This window comes from Cloeon dipterum, chromosome 3 (assembly GCF_949628265.1).
Source record: "Cloeon dipterum chromosome 3, ieCloDipt1.1, whole genome shotgun sequence".
Taxonomy (NCBI): domain Eukaryota; kingdom Metazoa; phylum Arthropoda; class Insecta; order Ephemeroptera; family Baetidae; genus Cloeon; species Cloeon dipterum.
This window is the reverse complement of record NC_088788.1, coordinates 9131350-9152096: the sequence shown is the minus strand read 5'-3', so window position 1 is coordinate 9152096 and position 20747 is coordinate 9131350. Positions and strand designations below refer to the sequence as shown.

The following is a 20747-nucleotide window of genomic DNA, read 5'->3' as shown; positions in this document are numbered from 1 at the left end:
TAGTTGTCTTGATTAACAGACAATTTTCCGTTCAAACCACATAATGAATAATTCCACAAATCAGAGCAGATCAATTGACCGTGCGGTTCTGTGTTTGCATTTGCGGCGGCGAAGAAAGCCTAGTCTGCGGTGGTTAATCGAATCGCAATTGAATTAGTGCGAGGGGTGCGTCATCTGTCGAATGTGGGGCCAAGCAGCGGCTGCGTTCGTTCCGCGAGTCTGCTGCGGTGCTGGTGCGGTGCGCGGTCTCGGTCGGTCCGTCTGCGGATGCTGCTAATTGGCCGCTCAGCGAGGGGATAAACACACGAGAAAGCAAGCAAGCAAGCAAGCTGCTGTGCCTGCCTCGCTGCCGGCGGTTCCCGCGGGGCCCGCGGCGGGGCCCGGGGCACCCCGCGGCAGGCCCACTTCCCTCCGTCAGAGGATGTGCTGACCACGGGTGGCGTTTCCCGCCCTCTGTTCCGCAAATTCTTCCCAGCCACTGGACCCGGATCCCGTCCACGAGAGCGAGCTCTTAATTAAAAACGCAAAATAGCGCATTGTTCAATAATAATGGGACTTGGGTCCAAACTAAAACTACACTGCAGAAAATTTTCAAACGGAGTTTGTATGTAATGAAAATTAAATTAAATATATTTAATAAGAAGAATTCATGGCAAATCATAGCTTTCTAAAATATCGTTTGCACTACAAATGGCCAAATTTATTAAAATTAATTTTTGCAGTTTTGAATATCAATATTAGTAAGGTTTATTTAAGAATAAAATAGTTAAATTATTTTTAATTTTATATAAATTTAATTTTACTTAAATTATAATCAAGATCTAGCAAATAATCTTTGAATGGCAAATGTTGATTTTTGGTTTTACCAGAGTGAGAAAAATATTATTTTAAAAAACTGAAATGTCCTACAGTTATCATTCATTTAATCCTGGATTTTAAATGCACGTAGTTCGGACTTCTTCGTTTTTTGGTAAATTTGAGGCATTAAATAAAAATTCATTTTTATGTGAAAAATTTAACAATTTATTTTCTAAATCGCACTGGTTCGTAAGAACACGTAAAATAATTAAGTTAAAATGTGATTTTGGTAATAACATTGGCTGCAAAGCATTGCGGAGTGTTGTTTTCACTCCACTCTGCTCATACATACTGCTCAATCTCGACATTTCTCCCGCGTTGAAAATCGAAAAGAGAGTAAAAACCATTTTCACCATGAAAGGCACACGTTCGTCACACACACTAAAACTGCTCCAATATTCGGTGTCGCGTCGAAATAAAATGCAGAGAGTTCTCCTGAGCGAGAGATTACAGCACGCGCGTATACTTGGTTGTCTGGTTGCCACCGCAATTTAAACGAAACATATATTATTTAAACGTATGAATGAGATATTAAATAATCAGGAGGGTGGCAATCATACATTGGAACACACTGAGAATTCCATATTTGAATAAAAATAACACAAACACGTCAAAATCATGTAGAATTTTCACTGCTTTTAAGGCACAACAACACACTTAGACCCCCTTTCACGGCTGGAGGAGGGATTTTATCCTCTAAAGGCCAGAGGTATGGAGAATAATTGATTAAATTTATCCAAAATTCCCGTTAGAGGCCTAAATCACGACTCCAGGTGTAAAGGGGGGACCAAGTGTGTTTTACATCAGGTTAATTCACGGCATTCTCAGTGTGCAGGTGGATCAAAAACTTATTGCACTTGTTGCGAGTGAGATGTATGTGTATTTTCTTTCATTTTGAGACGTGAATGCAATCACTGTGGTTGGCACATGTGCAGGCAGTCTCACGAGTCTGTCCACTTTGGTCCCAAAAAATAAAATTGGAATTCGGCTCATCTCAGAGTATCGTGTCGCGCATCGTGTGCGTCAGCAGCGGCACGTGCACGTGGTGGTGGTGCAGGTGGTTCTCGCCGACGGCCCCCGCCGCCGCCGCCATCGACGGCCCCCGCGCCGCCTCCGCGTCCTTGCGCTTCTCGGAGGCCGCGTGGCCCTGCGACTGCGCGGCTGCCGCCTGCCGCCGCCGCTTTTCCTGCAACAAAAAATTAATTGGTTTTTTCTTTTGCTGAATTTGTGATTTTTGGAGCCGGAGACTGGTGGAAATTTTCCTGATTGGGGGAATTTTGATTTTAGAGTGTCTAGGAAAGTCTGTTACATTTAAATAAAATATGGATTTATTTATTGTGGAAAAATTTCCAGTTTAAATGTTGAATATAATTAAAACCAGGCTTCATCCTCGTTGTCAATTAAATCGAAATTCGACGAAATTCGACGAATTTCGACGAATTTCTGTTAAATTGACAACGAGGATGAAGCCTGGTTTTAATTATATTCAACATGAAAACAACCTCGAGTGGTCGCACTTTTCAAATATTCCAATTTAAAGTCTACGTTTTTAATATTTCATAAATTTTTTATTTTGTTTTTTAAATTAATGGTTTTTTTAATCATTTTTTAAAATATATTTTCAAATTAACTAAGATAAACAGAAACATTTTTAAAATCAGATTAGAAAATACTTTAATTTAATATTAACTTCATATCTAGTCATGCCCACCTGCTGTATGAAGCAAAAGTAATTAATATGCCACCCCACGAGATTAAATTCACGTCGTAAGTTTAAGATTGTTTAAGAACCTGGAAAAATTGAAAGGGATTTTCTGATCATTTTTGAGCTTTTGTCTTTTCAAACACTACCGGTGGGGGAAGCTTTCACCACCCTAATGGTTAAAAAATTAAATATTTTAAAGAATTTGAATAGTGAGTGATTTTCCACTTTTCTTTCCTTAAATTTGATCTAAAAGAACCAATCAAAAAAGATAATTTTTTACTATTACTGTAAAATTTCTATTAAAGTTGGATAATATTTGACTTTAATGTCCTAAATTAACAAAAAAAACCAAACTTCTGAAGGAACTTCTTAAAAAATAAATAAACGCAGCTATAAATATCCCAGTTGCAAACGGTTGCGCTTTAATAGTCTCGATTTTATCGAAGGGCTGTCGAGTGCAGTGGAGAGATGCTTGAGAAACGAAAGTGTCACTTACTTTGTAGTGGTATCTGAGGTAGTTGACCTGGAAGACGACGCACTGGCCACCCTCTTCCTCGCCGTCGATGTAGACGCCCCGCACGAGCAGAGAGTTGCCGCAGCACAGAATCATCAGCACGACCAGACACACCCAGTGGGTCACCCAATAGCTCACCAACGGCTTTTCTGATAACAAAAAAGAATTTGCGCCAATATGAAACATTCCTTACATGTATGAAAGGGTTAATTTGTTTTAAATTAATATCAATCCTATAAAAAATTAAAATAACTAAACCCCATCTGTTTAAACTAATTGTTATTATGTCTCGAAATAAAAGCATTCTCTTCAACCTGCACTAGTGAGTTCAATTGATTTTTTTCTCCGACTCTCCCGTTTATGTTGCGGAAATAAAATTAGCGGGTGCGCGTTCGTGGGAATTGCGACATCGGATCTCTGTTGTTTTTCCTCATTTCTGACGACGGCTTGCATTACTTAACAGCACTTCTTGTCACTCACGCGAATAAAGGTTCAAGGTTGGAGCGGCATAAAAGCGGCCTCGGGCGCTACATGGAGCTCCACGGCTTGATTAATTAATCGTCCGTCGCGCATTCGTACATAATAAAATCGACAGCACCCACTCGTCCGGAATAACAGGTGGTGCTGCAACAATCGCGTCTCCAGATCCGATCCTTAATTAAATTTTAATTGGAGTGGTGTTTCGAGTGCAGCAGTAGTTTGCCGAAAGGCACGGATGCGGGACAAAATAATTGTCAAACAAAGGACTCATGAGGAAAGATAAGTACTTTCTCGAGTGGCGAATAGGTTTTAGTGTTTGCGGAGTGTGTGACGCAAGGGCGGGCGGGCGAGCGGACTGGCGAACGAGGCAAACAAGAAAACAATAACAAGTCGGCATGGCATATTATTCAATTATCGAGAGGGGAGGTGGGGCAGGCCGGAGGGTCAAGAGTTTGCCCTCCTAATTCATTTAGATTGGCGTGCTGGGTCGTAAGTCAATCTAATCTGCGCGCTGCGGCAGCAAGCGGGAGAAGAAACCGGCACTCGAAAGGGCCGGAAAGAGCTGATTAGCCAATTTTCGGACAGCACGCCGACTTTTCGCGTCCGCCAACGCCACTCACGGGACTATTTCCAATGCTTTCTACTATCGAAATTAGAATTTGAAGCATAAAATTTCAAATATACTTGCTCTTATTTATTCATTTACTAATTTTCCTTTAAATTTGAGTTATACAAATCATATTTTTAAATTGTAGTGTTTGTTGATCGATGCGAAATTTTTCCTCTACCCAGACAATTTAAATCATTAGAGGAAAATAAAAAATATTAAAATTTTTTATCCGAATCTAATTGCATTCAATTAAATAATAAAATTAGTGTCGTCATCATTGTTATTCTAATGCATAAAGCATAAATAATAAGCCACTCTAACACTCAAGCAAATCACATTCAACAATAAATAAATCAACTCGTGTTAGACATCAATTAATTATGACATTCATGCATCATGATAACACGCGCGAAGGGATCGAACGCAATCTCACCTGGCAGGAAGTAGATGTTGAGCAGGTTCCATACGCCTCTCCACAGGTTGACGGTGCCGCAGAAGCAGAGAAACTGGTACAGGTCGGCCACGAGGAGGCGCGGCCCGCCGGACAGTTTGTCGCACGCAATCCTCGCCGGCACCTGCAGCAGAAAGCCGATCGCCGTCACACCGTATCCGATTGCCTGAAATTAAAGAATACAAAATAGCAAATTAATAAAGTTTAAAAGTTTAAGCTTTTTACTTAAACCTGAATATTATCATAATTTTTAATCAATCAATTTTAAAATATCATTATTTTTTCATTTTAACTGATTTTATAAAATATTAAAAAAATATAACCTCAATTCACGCGATTCTGATAAATTTTAAATTAATTTATTGATAAGAAACGGACAAAAAATATAAAACTGTGCCTGAAGATAAAGTCATATTAATAGCAGCAATGTGTATAAGAAATTTTTCTCTACTTTTCTAATCATTACTTAATGTGCGTAATTTCTAAAAATGAGAGCTATAAAAAAATTGATTAGATTTCTATGCTCAATAACAAATCTGCAGTAAGGAAGTTATCCATCTTACAGCTTTAAAATAACCATGAAAGTTCAGTTCTTTCAGCAGAGAAAAAATGTGATGAGGTACAGCAAAGCAACTACAGCCTTGCGCAATAATTATTACGTTTGAATTTTTCTATCCATTGATCATTAAACATGGTTCTTGTAACGCAATAAATGGGACAGTTGGATATTGCGCGTGGTTTTTTCCTCTATTTGTACAACAATGTAGGCATACGAGTTTTGCCACGCTTACCAGTGAGAGCCAGGCAGAGGTGTCCTCGTGCTCCGGCACCAGGATGCTGTCGAGGATGCCCCACGTGCCTCTCCACACGATCACCACCAGCGAACCCACCACGAATACGGAGAACACGCAGTCCAGTGTGTGCAGCGCAGGGTCCTTCGATCCCTGCACGCAAAATTTAACAAAAATCGATATAAACTTTAATTTTAGAAGTAATTCTTCAAAAGATGGTGGGAAAATAATTATTGAGATGAATTAAAATCTAAAATACAGGGAAATTGTTAAGAAACTAGAAATATTTTGTTGGAAATCTTGGATGACGACCCATTTAGAAATTAATTGCTATTTTATTTTTCCCCCTTTCTCGTCTAGATAAATTAAACAACTTTATAGAAAAATCACTACGCCAAAATATTTTTTGACGAACTCTCAACTCTAAAATACGTTGTGTAAGAAGCTAAATAAAAAATTAAAAACAATTTTTTCCCTTTTTTTGCGCAATTGCTGTAAATAAATAAAGTTTTTTTCAGATCTTGAAATATGTCTCGTGATTTGTGTAGCTTGATAATTCCTTCCCTAGCTAACGAGCGTGAAATTTTTGCATTTTGATTAATTTGAAGACGGTCCGAAACTTAATAAATAAAATTACCTAAGAAAAAAACTGGAAATAATATTCGTTTTCAGCCTTCCTAATGGTCATTCGTGCCTTTACCCCTCATTCAGGCAAAATACAACTTTTATAATCAATCGAGGGGCTAAACCAGTATAGCAAGCATGCAGAAAATACGATAAGACACATTCACTGAGAGCAACGCAGAGCTTAGAAAATTGGAATTCACAGCGAGATTGATCAGAAACGATTTTTTTAAATTCGAAAACTAAACTTTTAGTGAGATAGTAAACCATTTGACGAATTTTATCAAATCAAAGTTTTTTCTATCTTTCAAAACCAAAGAAAATCATTATTTTCTTATATAACTTCGGTATTTTCGTAAGGATTGAGTGTTTGAAGCCGCCAAGAGATGGTGCCACCGTATACTTTCAATTTTAAGACATTTTTGCTGATATTGCGCTTTTTACACTTAAAATAATACCTTTTCAAACAAAAATCGGTAAAGCCAATCGCAGCAGAAACGTAAAAAACATTTTTTTTAAACAACAAAATCTGCAGCGGGGTCCAGATGTGCGATAAAATTGGTTCTCACTGCGAAGATCCAAGATGGCGTCTGAATGTTGGAAACAAAAAGATCTCTTTGGATTGCCGTTCGAGTGTCAAGAGTTTGTTTTTACGATCCAAAAGACACAATTATTATAAGTAATGCAAATTATGTCACAATATTGAGAAAAACTTGGTTCTTTTCGCGCATTTTCACGTGGCCGTTTTTCACGCCATACTCCACCGGACGCCATATCTGCGCGTCACACGAATCTGGCCCCCACTACTTTGCTGACTTTTCTATGGTGATTTGTTAGAGCTATTTAAAATGGGAGCATCAATTGATATCATTTTTGGTGTGAAATACACAGTAAAGGGATTCAGTCTCATATCGAAGCCGATTAAGTGCCTAAAAATCTCAATTACACAGTGCTGACATCTAGTGGCGGCGGCGGCTACCTTGAGTACTAAGGAAATTGCTGTAACGTTGACTTGTTTTTTTTTAGCAAATCTTGATGTATTTTATCAAATTTATCAAAACAATCACATGCAAGGGAATGAGAGATTCATCAAGCTTCAGCTAGACGGTGGCGCCAGTTTCATCTGGAGGTCACCAAAATGCAAGTTTCGGGCGAATTTTCCGAGTGTGACTCACTGGCTTGACCCTGAACATGGTAGGAAACTGGAAGTAGGCCGGCCTGGCGTCGATGACGATGGCGAAGGGCGGCGCGGCGATGTTGCGCAGGGTGCGCATGACGGCGAGCGCCAGAATGGCGGCCGTCGTGGTGATCATGAGCGCGTTGAGGTCGCTGCCGGTGTAGTGCTCGAGCGTCTGCCACACGCCGCGCCAGCAGTTGACGCACGCGAAGCTGAAGAAGGCCGTGTAGAGGCGCGACGCCAGCAGCCACGCCACGCTGCTGCGCCACGTGCCCACGTGGCGCTGCAGCAGCCCCTGAACGAAGTTGAACACGAGGTGCGACGCGCACCCGATGCACAGCGAGATCCACGCACTCAGCGTCTGGTCCTGCACGCCACAGTTGCACAAACACGTTAGATCCAGACGCGCAGGGGGGGACTGCGTGGGCGTCGATTGCAAAGTAACTAACTGCCGTTTCTCTCGGTCGTTCTTAAATGAGCTCTTGGTTCATTTCAGGGGAAAAGCAGAGAAATTGCGTGCGTTCATTTCTCCAACTCAAGAATTAACATTGTACGCATTCACGCGACTATAGAGAATAAAAATTTTAAATTTTGTTTCATTTGAGTGCTTTTATTTATTTGAAAATTAAAAGTATTTTTTATTGCTTGGCATTCTTGGTTAAAAATATTTCCCATTTGCTTTGAAAATAAAATCGCAGTAGGTGGTAGCTCTCACAAACCACGCACACAGACCTGTTCTTGTTACCTACTATCTCAACATAGCCAAACGATGAAGGTTATCTGGATTGAACTTGCTGCAATTTTTTTGATTTTACAGAATAGTAGCAAATTTTAAAAGTTTTGCAAACCTGTGCTCAGTTTCAATTTTTTAATTAAAATCTTTGTTCTTATCAAAAAATAATTTTAATTATTAATTTGATGCTTTTCTATAATTTCATGTATTATTTATTATTAAGCAACGACAAAAAATGTTGATTTTACAGAATTATTTACCTTTAACATTTAATTAACTAAAATTATTTTAGTTTATATATTTCAGCGTAGACTGTGATCAACATTCAATCGTAATTATACGAATTGGCTCATCATTCAGGGTTAGTTCCCAAATTTTTATTTCAAAATTTTAAACCAATGAAAGCAGACACTGTTTGAAATATAGTAATAATTTACTTTCGCTTTCAGCACGTCAATTGCATTGTACAAATACATCAAAATTAAATAAAGGCGCTAGTTTTTATGTGCATTTTTTAAATTTCAATGAATTAAAAATAAATATAAATAATATAAACGTCAGATTGTTACTCTGAAATAATAAACCTTATACAATTTTTTCCGTATCATAAGCAATATCTTTGCTCAAAATTTCGACAGGCTTGTTAAATTTTGCATCATTCAAATATGCGAAAATATTTCTCTGGTGGAGGCTTTTAATCTCGATTTTTTTTCTTTTATTATTATTTTTTACAAGAGCTCAGGTGATTATGTCCTTAAAATTTAGACAAAAAAACAATTAATCTGCCAGCAAAAAATTAGAGACTGAGAGACTAACGGAAAAACTGCAATAATTGGAGCAACGTAAATTTTTAAAAATATTGCTGTAAATATTTTGCAGGGTCGTACGTGCAAATTAGAGATAAAATGAATCGAATAAAAAGTTAAACAATGATTTCTCATTTCCTTACATTTTTATTTTTAAATGAAAAAGCACCAGCCGGAAATTTGTGTGAGCGGGAAAGACTTTTTGTTATTGTTTAAAAACTCTACTTTCCTAAATAATACGAAAAGCAGTATGCTACATCTATGTGCCTAAGCGCTCCACGGATATTGAAAGAGTGACAAAAGGGTCGATTGATTTTATTAGCCTGCGTTATCTCATTCTAACGAATTTCTGTTTATCTATCAGGAATGACGTGTCGGCTCACTCTAGGCCGCGAGTCTTTCGTAAACGCGCCACGCCGATCAATCACGAGCGAAATTTACGGATTTAAAATTGTAAAAATCATTGCGACACGCGTTGCGTTGGGTAAGACTCGGGCTAATCAGCTGAGCTCAAGAATAATGCAATCAATCAAGTCCAAATTTCGTGGCCGAGAATGATTACAAAAGAAAGTGCTGATATAGCAACAGAGTATAATAAGCTTATTATCAATCGATAATAAAAAAAAAACACTTTTAACGTGTCACGGTTGCGATTTCGGAACCGCCGTGTTTGCGAGCGAAGAGACAAACTGGCAGAGCCCCTGCGCCTATTTCCAATTTTGCCAATTGTGCGTGGCTGCTGGCTGGTTCGGCACCAGGGCCGCGGCAATTGCACATAACTCGCCTTTTGTCATGCCATTAAAAACAGCAACAGTGAATTTATAAGCGTTTGAGACTGGCGAAAAACGTTCAAGGAGTGATGCGCAAGGGGTTTGAAATTTTTGTTTTGCTATATGCTATAATCAAAGGACTTTTTTACGACTGATATTCAAATTTTGCCAATTTTCTCCAAAATTTACATCGCTTGATTTCGTCGGCAGATTTCGATTCATCTCGTTGGAATCTGTTCAAAAGGCGTATAAAACTTCATGGAGACACTCTTTGTTATTGTAAAATAAAATAAGAATTTAAATTAAAACTTATATAAAAGATTGGCAACAAGGATTTTCTGGGATTTTACAATATCAAGCCTTTTACCTTTGATTAATTATAATTTTGTTAAACTTTATATGAGAAAATCAAGTCCTTGCAGAAGATAAAATTTTCGCTATAACGCAATCTAACTTTTCTTATAAAACAGAAAGGTAAAGAGTTACCAAAAATATATTTTTGAATAAAAAAATATGGAATTTAAATTCAAAATTACTAAACACAAATATCAATTCAAAACTCAAAGATATAAAAACATTTTAATTCTATCTAGTCTTTTGTTCCCTTCGTATTTATAAAGTATACAACAAAATTTGAGTTAAATATTAAGACAGAGGTGCATATAATATAAATATTTTTGCCTTGTCTGCTTTATCTATTATATTTATCTTTGTTAAAGGAATCTTTAATCATTGTTGATATCATCCGTTTGGTAAGCAATCGTAACGTAATTTTGTAGTTTCTTTAACGATCAAACAAAGGTTACTAGAGAATTAGAAATTTAACATATTTTTGTTATTTAAAATTTTTAGAATCCTCAGGAGACTAGAAAAATCCGCTATTTACCTTGTTAGAAACAGTAAATTCGCTTTAAATGTTTCTTCTCGAGCTCGAGTCACCTGGACCAATCCTGCTCATTCGAGAACCACGTACCATCGAGGAGATTGAGATAAGAAAAACTCTCATTCTACTGTCACTTTGCAATCGACACACTGCACACACTGGCACTTTCGCCGTCTGGGGGTGGGGGTGGTGTTGTTTGCACCTGGGGGGTGATGTAGTGCTCGGCGAGGGCCCAGGTGCCGCGCCAGTAGCCGACGACGCAGGGCGCGACCACGAGGCACGAGAAGAGCACGTCGAGCACGGCGCTGGGCCACATGGTCTGCTGCTCGGCTGCTGCGCGTCTCATCGCCGGCCGCGCTCGCCAGCTCATCTGCCCGTGCCCGTCGCAGCACCCAGCAGCACCAACCGCGCGTCCCCTCCCGCACCAGCAACAGCACCAGCAGCCGCGGCTGGGCAATCAACACCGCCGAATTGATGAAAGATCGCGCGCGGCACTCGACCCCAGTCAGGGTCACCAGCTGCCCGCCAGCCCCCCTCCCCCCACTCGATCTCGTGACCTTCGCCCCGATTCGGAAACAAACGTGGAGGGTGTTTTAGCCCTTTCCTGCGCTTGTCGTTTTGCGGTAATCATTAAAAGGCTGAGAGGAATTAATGCCGTTCTATATCTGGCTGTCGTTCGTGTGCGAACATCACTGGAGCACATTATGTTAATGCATTTTAAAGACGATTGGCAGCATCTTTAAAGGGGATCTGTGTTGCAAAATTCTGAAAAATCATATGACAATCAATCTAGCTGAATGAAGAGAGGACGATGGTCCTCGCTCTAAGTTTTCTCTCACTTGAAATGAAAATTAGAATAAACCCATTCTTAGCAAGCCTTTGAAAATGTCGCCAGTAGATCCTGAATTTTTTGTCACCCTAGCAATGCCTTCTTCCCAAAAAATGAAAAACCTGGCATGGCTTCCACTTTTTAATTTGCAAAAACAAACATCTTTGACCTGTGACGAATTCATTAAATGACTGGGAAAGAGCAGAAATTTAACCGAGTGTAGCTTACATTTTGTAAAAAATCAACTCCAAAATTTTTGCTTGAAATGAAGCAGCGAACGCTATCCGTCTCTCCCTATTGAATTTTTTTTTATGTCACCAATAGGGAAATTTACCTCACAATTCGCTCTTGGATAGATCCCGACGAGAGGTATTGAAATCAAGAGCACATTTTTAGACATTAGAATAATCTGAAATACTCAACTAATGATTGTCCTGATTTGATTTTTCGAATTGTTAGAGATGAATTGTTTCTTTATTAATTCGGACAACATATTTAAATAGACTACTCGCTAAGGCGAACAACCTGACCTAAAACTGTTTCGCTCTTGCAAATTATCTTCATTGGAGCCAAAAAGTCAAATTTTACTAGTTCAGATCCTGGATAAGATTAAAATATAAAACCCAAGGTAATTTCAAATTTAACTGTTCAAGATTATGCACTAGGTGAGGTTTAAATCTTAAATATAATAATAACCTAATTTGGTAAAAAAATCGCAGTTTTTATAGCTAAACAAAGTATGATAGTATGATAGGCCCTCCTTTTTTGCATCGCCAATTTTTCCGTATAAATCGTAGTTTTTTGCCAGAATGAATGTTGCCTTTTCTGACATGCTTATTTATAATTTGTATTGACTATATGCCATAATTACATGACTGTATTGACAAACTGAGAATAAACAACGATACATTTAAAAAGAAATAACTCAAATTGTTTGCATACATATACTTCAGAAACATTTTTTTTTGTCTGAAAGTATGGAGCGAGATTTTGAATGGATTTTTATAATTTAGTAATAAAAATGATTATACATACTTAACGTTGTCTTTATTTTCATAGGCTTTTTCGAGGTAACTCGATCCCTACTAGTTATAATGTTCAGACATTTCACAGTTTAATATGCGTGTTTTACACAAAATATGCCACTCAAGTTTGATAATATTTAACGTTCCAATACCTAATTTGTCTAGATACATACTTCTACTGGCATTATGAATTTCTAAGATCGACCGAGTAAAAATATATTAAATGTGCTAAAAATTTAAACCATAAATAGAAATGCTATGCAATGCCAATTTAAATTATAAACCTAGTAATGTATATAAAACAGTAAATATAAATAATATTTGTAAAAATAAAATGTATTAATAATTAATAAATATGTATTACACCAGAAAAAAAGTAATTATTATTATTAATTAGTTAAATTAAATATTACGTTTTAATTATTTTTATTTTTAACAAAAACTTCAATATCTAGCAATTCTGATTATGAACTGCTAAATTTGGCTTATTTAAGACGAAATGCGGCATCATTATTTGTAGATAATAAACAAATTTCAAAGAGCTCATTAATGTTTTCAGTAACTTGATGAGAGATGTATTCCTGTAGTTTCAGATGCAAACACTACACTCATTAACAAAATTCCAATCGATCAAATAAATCTTGCTAAGAACCGAATCTACAACACCACGAACGCTTTGGAGAACAATTTTCTCGCTGGCACTCACAATCAACGCAGCGGCGGCACGTTTTGAAGTGTGCAACGTGCAAGACACGTGTGTCGCCCCAGTTGCATAACTCACAAAGCTGACGAAAATTTCTGCTCACAATCTACTCGTCCTTCAAACGAGTGGCGACGGTTTGAAATAACAGTAAAAAAGATGATCACGTGTTCTTCGAATGAGCAGTTTGCAAAAAGTCCAACGCACTTTTACTTAATTCTGTGTAGCAAGAGTTATAAAAGGGAGAGCCGCCGCTTTTGTAAAATGTAAACAGCTGCCTCCTCCGCGAGATCGCTGACCTTCAACCCCGAACCGTTTTTTATCAGTCGTGTGCTGCGCACTGATAATAAAATAATGCACAATGCGGCGCGAGATTCTTGTCTGCGCCGCACTCGCGTGTCGATCTTTTTGAACTATTTGCTCCATTAAAACATCGTTTATGCTTGTAAAACAAATCGAAATAAGTTGTAAATTTATGTTGTCAACCGCGAGGAGATGGAAAACTGCAAATCATTCGTTCGTTGTATAAAGACGGGAAGTAATAATTTCAGAGCAATGTTGATCTTATACAGATAGAAGGCAATTGAGCAATCAAATTAATTTTGAATTGGCCATCATACATATTATCGTCTGCATGAGCTGTTCTGCTCTCGAATGTTCGCTGCTAGAAACCACGCATTGTTATCTTGTTTATGATGCACTTTTATCAAATTTTAATCTGTTGACACTATTAAAAGAAATGAGACATTTCGTGGGTGACAAATATCCGCTTACGCATTGCGAAGGAAAACATTTATTAATCCTAGAAAGAAAGCTGTCTATAGTTCGAGAATTTCATCTTGAAAGTGATGACCATTCTGAAAGTATTAGAAAATATCTAATGATTAAATAAAAAAATATTAAAATCTTATATTTATTCAGCTGGTCGTACATCTTTCTAAGAAAATCGTCTGTTTGCATAAGCAAAGTGTGCCAACCGAAAATCTAGATTTTATTTTTCCACAAGGAGAATTGCTCTGAAAAGATGTTGAAGAGTTCGAAACGTGATGAATTAAACTTAACTTTCGATGATTGCGTGCTCGTCAGGACCAAGAAATAATTGATCGCTACAGAATGTTTATGGTGAATTTGTGCTAAATATTTTTACACTGAGGAAAATTGTATTTTTAAATGTTTTAATTTTTTCCTCAATTTACCAAATTGTTCTTTTGAATGTTTGCTCAGTTTCCAACGTATAAGAATATGAGTTATTATTATTAATCGTTTATGCCTCTACGAATGTCATTTTACATAATACAAAAAGAGTGGTTTCCATACCAAGAAAATTCATTCAGTTTGAAATCCAGAATGCAACCAGCCTTTAAAAAAACTAGTGTCATTCATTACAATAATGAAACCCAAATACAACGAGCGTGTGTTTAAATTTGATGTGCTGTGTATTTCCTTCGTTTTGAAAGTCGATTGCTACCAATCATGGAAAACATTACAAAGGAGCTTGAAGTTAACAAATAATTAAATTTAAAAATTATTCACAAACCACTTTTCGAATCATTGAATGATAATTCGGTTTTTCCTTGGAGGATATCACAGTGAAATATTTATGTGACGATGGTTTCTCCAGCGGTAGGAACAGAATGAATTCCGCAACAAAAGATTTTAAAGAGTCATTTACAGTGTTGGAAATTTTGAAGTAAAATAAAAACTAAATTTTTGTAAATTTAAAAAAATTAAAATCATTATTGTGATTTAAAAATTTTAAACTGTTGTCTTGTGTTAAAATTGATATTCACGGAAAAGGCTACAAATTAAAGTTTATTTCTCTCTCATTGACCATGTCTAATCAATTACAATTTTCTTGGTCTTACTGTTAGAAAACACGGTTAAAATCTGAATTTAGATATAAATTTTTACTAGTAGGAAAATGTGTGCACCTTGTCAGTTACTGACCTCAATTTCCGGTGATTGTGATGCATTTTTTGTCAAAATTAATCAAAATTCACAATAGGGAAAACATCTGATTAGCAACTTCAATTTATAAAATTACTTAAAAGAATTACAACTTCTGCAATTGGCGAAATAAATCATCAGACTTAAATACCCAAATTTTCGTAATTTGAATGTATCTTTAAACTTCCATTTTCCCAGCGGGGACCAGATTCGTGCAACGCGCAGATATGGCATCCGGTAGAGAATGGCGCGAAAAAACGGTCACGTGAAAATGCGCGAAAAGAAGCAAGTTTTTGTCAATATTGAGACATAATTTGCATTACTTATACTAATTGTGTCTTTTGGATCGTAAAAACTAACTCTTGACACTCGTACGGCAATCCAAAGATAACTTTTTGTTTTCCACATTCAGACGCCATCTTGGATCTGCGCAGTGGGAACCAATTTTAACACACATCTGGCCCCCGCTGCATTTTCCCTCAAAGACGTCACATATACTCCAAGGGGAACCAAGGAAGGCAAGGGGAAACTCACCGAGGTCCTGTACCTTGTAGGAAAGGCGAAGATGGTGTGGTTGAGGTCTGGGGTGAGCACGAAGGGCGGTCCGGACAGGTTTCGCATGCAGCGGAGGCGGGCGAGGCACGCGGTTCCGAGGCCGATGGAGAACAGGGCCAGCTGGTACGTGTGGCCGCAGTGCATGTCGATGAGCTCCCACAGGCCGCGCCACATGGCCACCGAGGAGGCGGCGAAGGCGGCCAGGTACAGCCGCGAGCCCAGGGCAAGCCAAAAGCGCTGACGCCACGTGCGTCGCTGCTGCGTCGCGCTCTTCGTCAGCACACCGCGAAGCAAGGCTGAAACCACGCCGAATGCTGCCCCGACCACCACAGACCACCACAGCACGCGCTCTCGCTTCTGAAAAACGGAAAATTTCGTGAGAGAGGTGAATATGACACTCGCACTTGGCCTCCATTATTTCCTTACTGGAAATGTTTGGTTTTTGTCTCTGGTGACCGGGACAGAGACGGTGAATGTGAGGGGAAATTCAGAAGACGCTGTGAATTTATACAAATCAGGTTAGGTCCGAATTTATGCGGCATTTAAGTAAAATTGCAGCAGCGTCAAAGAGCCGAAATTTATGAGAGTTTAATTGTTCAAAAAAGAGACATCGAAAACATTTTTTATTTTTTAATTGATTTTGGTATCTGGTCAGGGGACCCCCAAAATGCAAAAATCGTTCAAGCTTAAGCTTAGCTCAAAATTCGCAGATAAGTTACGTGCGGAAATCAGTTAAATATTCTCCAAAGGTTCATATTTCAGATTTTTTCCATTTCTTTCTCGAAAAGATCTGGACGCGCTCCCGTAAATCACAAAGGCGATTCGGACCTCCCCTGATTTTTAAAAATTTACAGGGTCTTCTAAATTTTCCTTCACAGTGAAACTGTAAGCAACCACCTTTGTGTTGTTTACAAAGGCCAGCCGCTCTAAGGGATATTTTCCAAGACTCCAAAGTGTAAAGGGTGGCTAATTTTGTTGCAATGCTAACTTGGAAACGATTGAAATGCAAATTACATCAACCAGTCTCAAACGATTCAGCCAAAATGGACTTGTTTGTTTCGGAAAAATAAAAATAATTGCTGGATGTTGATTCTATTTTTGTTATGATATAATTTTGACACTCAGTATGGTGTACGATGCATTCATATTCCAACTTTGGTATCAGATTTTTTTTTAATGACCATCAAAATAAGAAAGTCAACTTTAGCTTCAATTTCTTGCATGCAAGAGAGATGCCGTTTCGACCAAAAATCATGTTTTTTATGTGTTCTTTACAACTTTGCAATTTTTAGCTGTAGTTCTAAAATAAATTTCATTATCACGGATAAAGTTAAAACATATTATTCAAAGATGTACAACTTCGTTTTTTCCTCATCGCATATATGAAATGAAGCCCACTTTGTTTTGTAAAAAATTGCGATGGTACTGTTTTATTTTTTCAAAATAATTAGCGATTTGATAAGCCATAACTTTGGTTCTAGATGTGATTTAAGCCAAAAAGTTTGTTTTAGCGTGCCCTTTACAACTTTGCAACTGAAACCCAATGACAAAACACAATTTTTTTAATGAAATTTTTAATTAATTGATTAATCAAGGAAAGCCACTTTGATTTTTCTCATTTTATGCTTGCTATCAAGCTGACTATTATATGATTTATGTTCTGTGGAAAATTCACGGTGACATTGTGTAGAGTTTTTTAGATTACCGGTGGTCCGACCAACGCTGCCACAACTAGGTTTAAGCGTTTTACACCAGTTAGACGGATCAACGCTAATTTCGAAAACTTAAAACAATGCTATCGTTAATTTTCACAGAGCTTTCCTCATAGAAGAAGCTTGATAGCAAACGTATAATGAGAATTATATAAGGTTAGCTAATGAGATTGTTTGAAATTGAATTAATCAATTAAATTATTTAATTCGATGCTAATTGATATTAAGTATAATTTTTCAATTTGGGAGAAAATTTTAATGTTTTAGAAAGCGTTAAAACAAAAACATTTTGAATCAAACCGCATCTCGCCAGCCGGAATAGAACTACGGCTGATTTTTTGGATGTCGGAAATAATTTATATGCAATTTTGCGTAATTAACGAGGAAACAAAATCGAAATTTTTATAAATAGTTTATCATTTTCAATTAAAAATTAAATATAATTAAATTCTTTTCAAACGGCACTGTTGAGAGGAAAATATAAAACGTATTTTTGGTTGAAATTACATATCTTCAGCATGCTGTCGACTTTCGTTTTTAGGGAGCAATTATTTTCAAAAAAAAACAAGATAAACATGGATAAAATTTGCCGGAACTGAGAATGATATTGGTTAGAATCCTGGTGTATTGCACACCTCATTCCACCCTTAAAAACCGATGTTAGTTTCAAAGTGGATTTTTTAGGCCAATTAATGCAAAAAAAAATGGAATGAATCGGCCCCAATAAGAATTTTAATTTGTATTTTTTATTCCTATGATCGAAACATTTTTTGGTTTTTTCTTGCTGCGAATAAAAATTCGAAATCATTCCATGATTTTTAGGAAAAATAATTTTATCAAAACGAAGCATTGAAACAATGTTAAAAATAATGATCCGATGCGTTTTATTACCTGCTCGGGGGTGTAGAAAACCATGAGTTCCCAGCATCCGCGCCACTGAGCGACGACGAGCGGCGTGACGAGGAGAGCGGACCAGGCCATCTCGGCGAGCGAGCAGCCGGCCTTGTCCTGCGGCTCCGGGGGCCGGTCGTCGAGACTCCAGGGGCCTGCACTGGCCTGGTGCTGGTTCTTCTTCTTGACCAGCACTGGGCTGAACTGCACCTGCACCTGCAGCTCGGCCAGACCCATGGCTGCGAGCGAGCGAGCGTCTGGCGCGCGGCTTGTCCGCCTGCTTTTACCGGCCCGCGAGACTGTTTGCCTCGCCGCCTTATCTCCGAGACTGCCGCAGCTTCTTCTCGCGCGTCTGCTCCAATTTAAATATTGCTGCGCTCGCATCAATCCGGCATCCTGCTATTAGGTTTTATTTGTTGCCCAACCACGCGACTGTTTGCGTCCTTATCAGCGAGTGCGAATGTACAATGCGTGTCTCTGCCAATGTCAAGACCGGCCCTTTATGCAACTACATCGCCGCATCATCGCATGTATGGCGACGCACGGCCACTTTTCTTTGTATTCCTACGAGAGGATTGATTGTCCGCCGCAACTTGAGCAAGTTTCAAATACTTTTAGAGCGATGTGGAATCTTACAAAGTGATATAATGTGTTTTGTTTGTTTTCTTCAATGAAATTCATTGAAACGAGAAATCAAAGGGATATTATTTAATCTAAGTTCTTGAGGAACTTGAGTACTTCAGAATCTCAAAACCTTTTACTGATGATTCACAGGTCTAAATTATCTAAAAGGTGAAAAATTTTGGGTTTCAAAATTCGAAATAGATAAAATGAGAATTGTAACGAATTGTATGTCATAATGGATCTGATTTTCCTGAGTGAGAGGTCATGCAAAATACTGACCTGAACGTTTTACTGAATAGAAGCAAACAAAGTACAATAATTTCGATCTCAATCCCAAATTAGATTAAACACATAATATTCCAAGTTAAATGCTGAAAAAACAACCAGATTAATTTGATTAATTTTTTAAGAATTGCAATTTAGTATTTCCATTTTATTATAATGACATTTATAATGCTCTTGGTTCATGCTTAATATTTAAAATCTTATCCTTAAACTAAAGCGTTGTTTATATATGAATTATATCCGTTTAAAAAAATGAAATTTGTATCTGATTTTAGTGAAAAAAAAACCTTCACAAATAATCCTGGCCTTAGAACAATCTCATTAAATAAATACGCAAATTAAAAACCGGGGCTTTCAAATCTCAGATTTAAAATAAACAAAAATATAGGCTTGGGTAAATGACTAGAAACAATTAATGAGTTAAATTTCCTGTTGTGGGCTAAAAATATATGTGTTCACAATTTCAAACATGCTTACTGTGATTGTTGCACGTGATATTTTTTACTCATCTCGGTCAAGTGTCAGTCATCCCTGATCAGAGCGAATTGATCAGAGTATTGACCAAAACAACGTTGGTTTAATTTATCTTTAAAACTCTTTTCCCTTTTGTAAGATAAAATTTACAGATCATTTTAATTTCATTAAAAAAAATAATACCACATCTAACTGACAATGAATCCAAAACCTGTTCCAATAAAAAAAATCCCCACCGCAAGGATTGAGTTCATCAGTCATTGTAGAATTTTTAGCACATCATTTAACTCTAATAAAAGCTTTAGGAAGTAAAATTTTTTTATTATTATTACATCATTAACATTCAACATTAATTAGCATTTTTTAAAAGTTCATTTTTCGAGATGGGTGACCTCCTGATCGCGAACAACTCGCGGAAACTCAGTGTCCCTTTAATATCGCGAACGAATCGGAGAAAAGGACCATCTCGTGTTGCTGCCCCCGCAACGGGGTTTTTATTGAAACGCTCGACATCCGTCAGGTGAAATTAATCCACACGTGTTGGAAAGGTGCAAACCAGCGAGTAGCAAGTCGGAAAAGCTTTCGCTATCCTTCCAAGTCCGAATGGACTCTTCGTTGCAATGCAAGATAGTCAAACGTATAGGCGCAAATCGACCCAAAAACCTAAACATAGCTGGGCAGAGGGAAAAGTTTGGTGCTTGGTTAATAAATTAAATACTGTTCTGAAAATACAAGGTGAACATTTTAGAAAATGGCAAAAACTATAAATTACACAAATTTCACATTCAGTCTGAGCACGCTACCTCCATCAAATTAATATTATTAAACAGCTATATCAGATTTTGACGGGTGTAGTTCTTAGGAATTGCTGTATTATAACGTACAAGCGGCGGGTTCATTATGCGCATGTGGAAGTGTGAATGTTTTGATAATAAATATTCATACTTCGCTCCATGCCACCTTTTTAAATATTGTCTCTTTAAAATTTGTTTTTCCATTCAACTCTTAGAGCTTTTTTCCATAAAGAAGGAAGGATAATAATTATTGAATCAGTTTTACTCGTTTGACCTGGTGGCATTTATTTGTGACGCCGCCCCGCATTCTTCGCTGCTATGAGAGAGGAAGCAAGAATTTTTCACAAGTTGCAACTACTTTAACGACTCCAGAATAGAGGTCTCAGCCAATTTTTGGCGGCTGCTGGCTCACGGCGCGGCTCACCCCATTTCAGAAACCTGAAACGGGGTGCAAATTCTGAAACGGGGTGCACGGCACCTCCAGAATGATCGAATATATTCATATACAT

General features: G+C 37.7%; 1 protein-coding gene across 2 annotated transcripts; it reads right to left on the bottom strand.

The window, feature by feature from the left end:
- Window positions 1-999: 999 nt before the first annotated feature.
- Window positions 1000-18512, bottom strand: fusl (fuseless). 2 transcript variants are annotated; one of them, XM_065484542.1, is made up of 6 exons: window positions 18062-18512; window positions 15438-15815; window positions 5410-5562; window positions 4601-4784; window positions 3060-3226; window positions 1000-2044 (listed from the first exon to the last, which is right to left on the bottom strand). In XM_065484542.1, exons 1-6 carry the CDS (start codon window positions 18443-18445, stop codon window positions 1853-1855), a joined length of 1458 nt encoding a protein of 485 aa, XP_065340614.1. In that variant the 5' UTR covers window positions 18446-18512; the 3' UTR covers window positions 1000-1852. The 2 variants fall into 2 exon arrangements, with proteins under 2 accessions (XP_065340614.1, XP_065340615.1); XM_065484543.1 differs by lacking the exons at window positions 15438-15815; window positions 18062-18512 and adding exons at window positions 7209-7577; window positions 10605-10832.
- Window positions 18513-20747: the final 2235 nt, after the last annotated feature.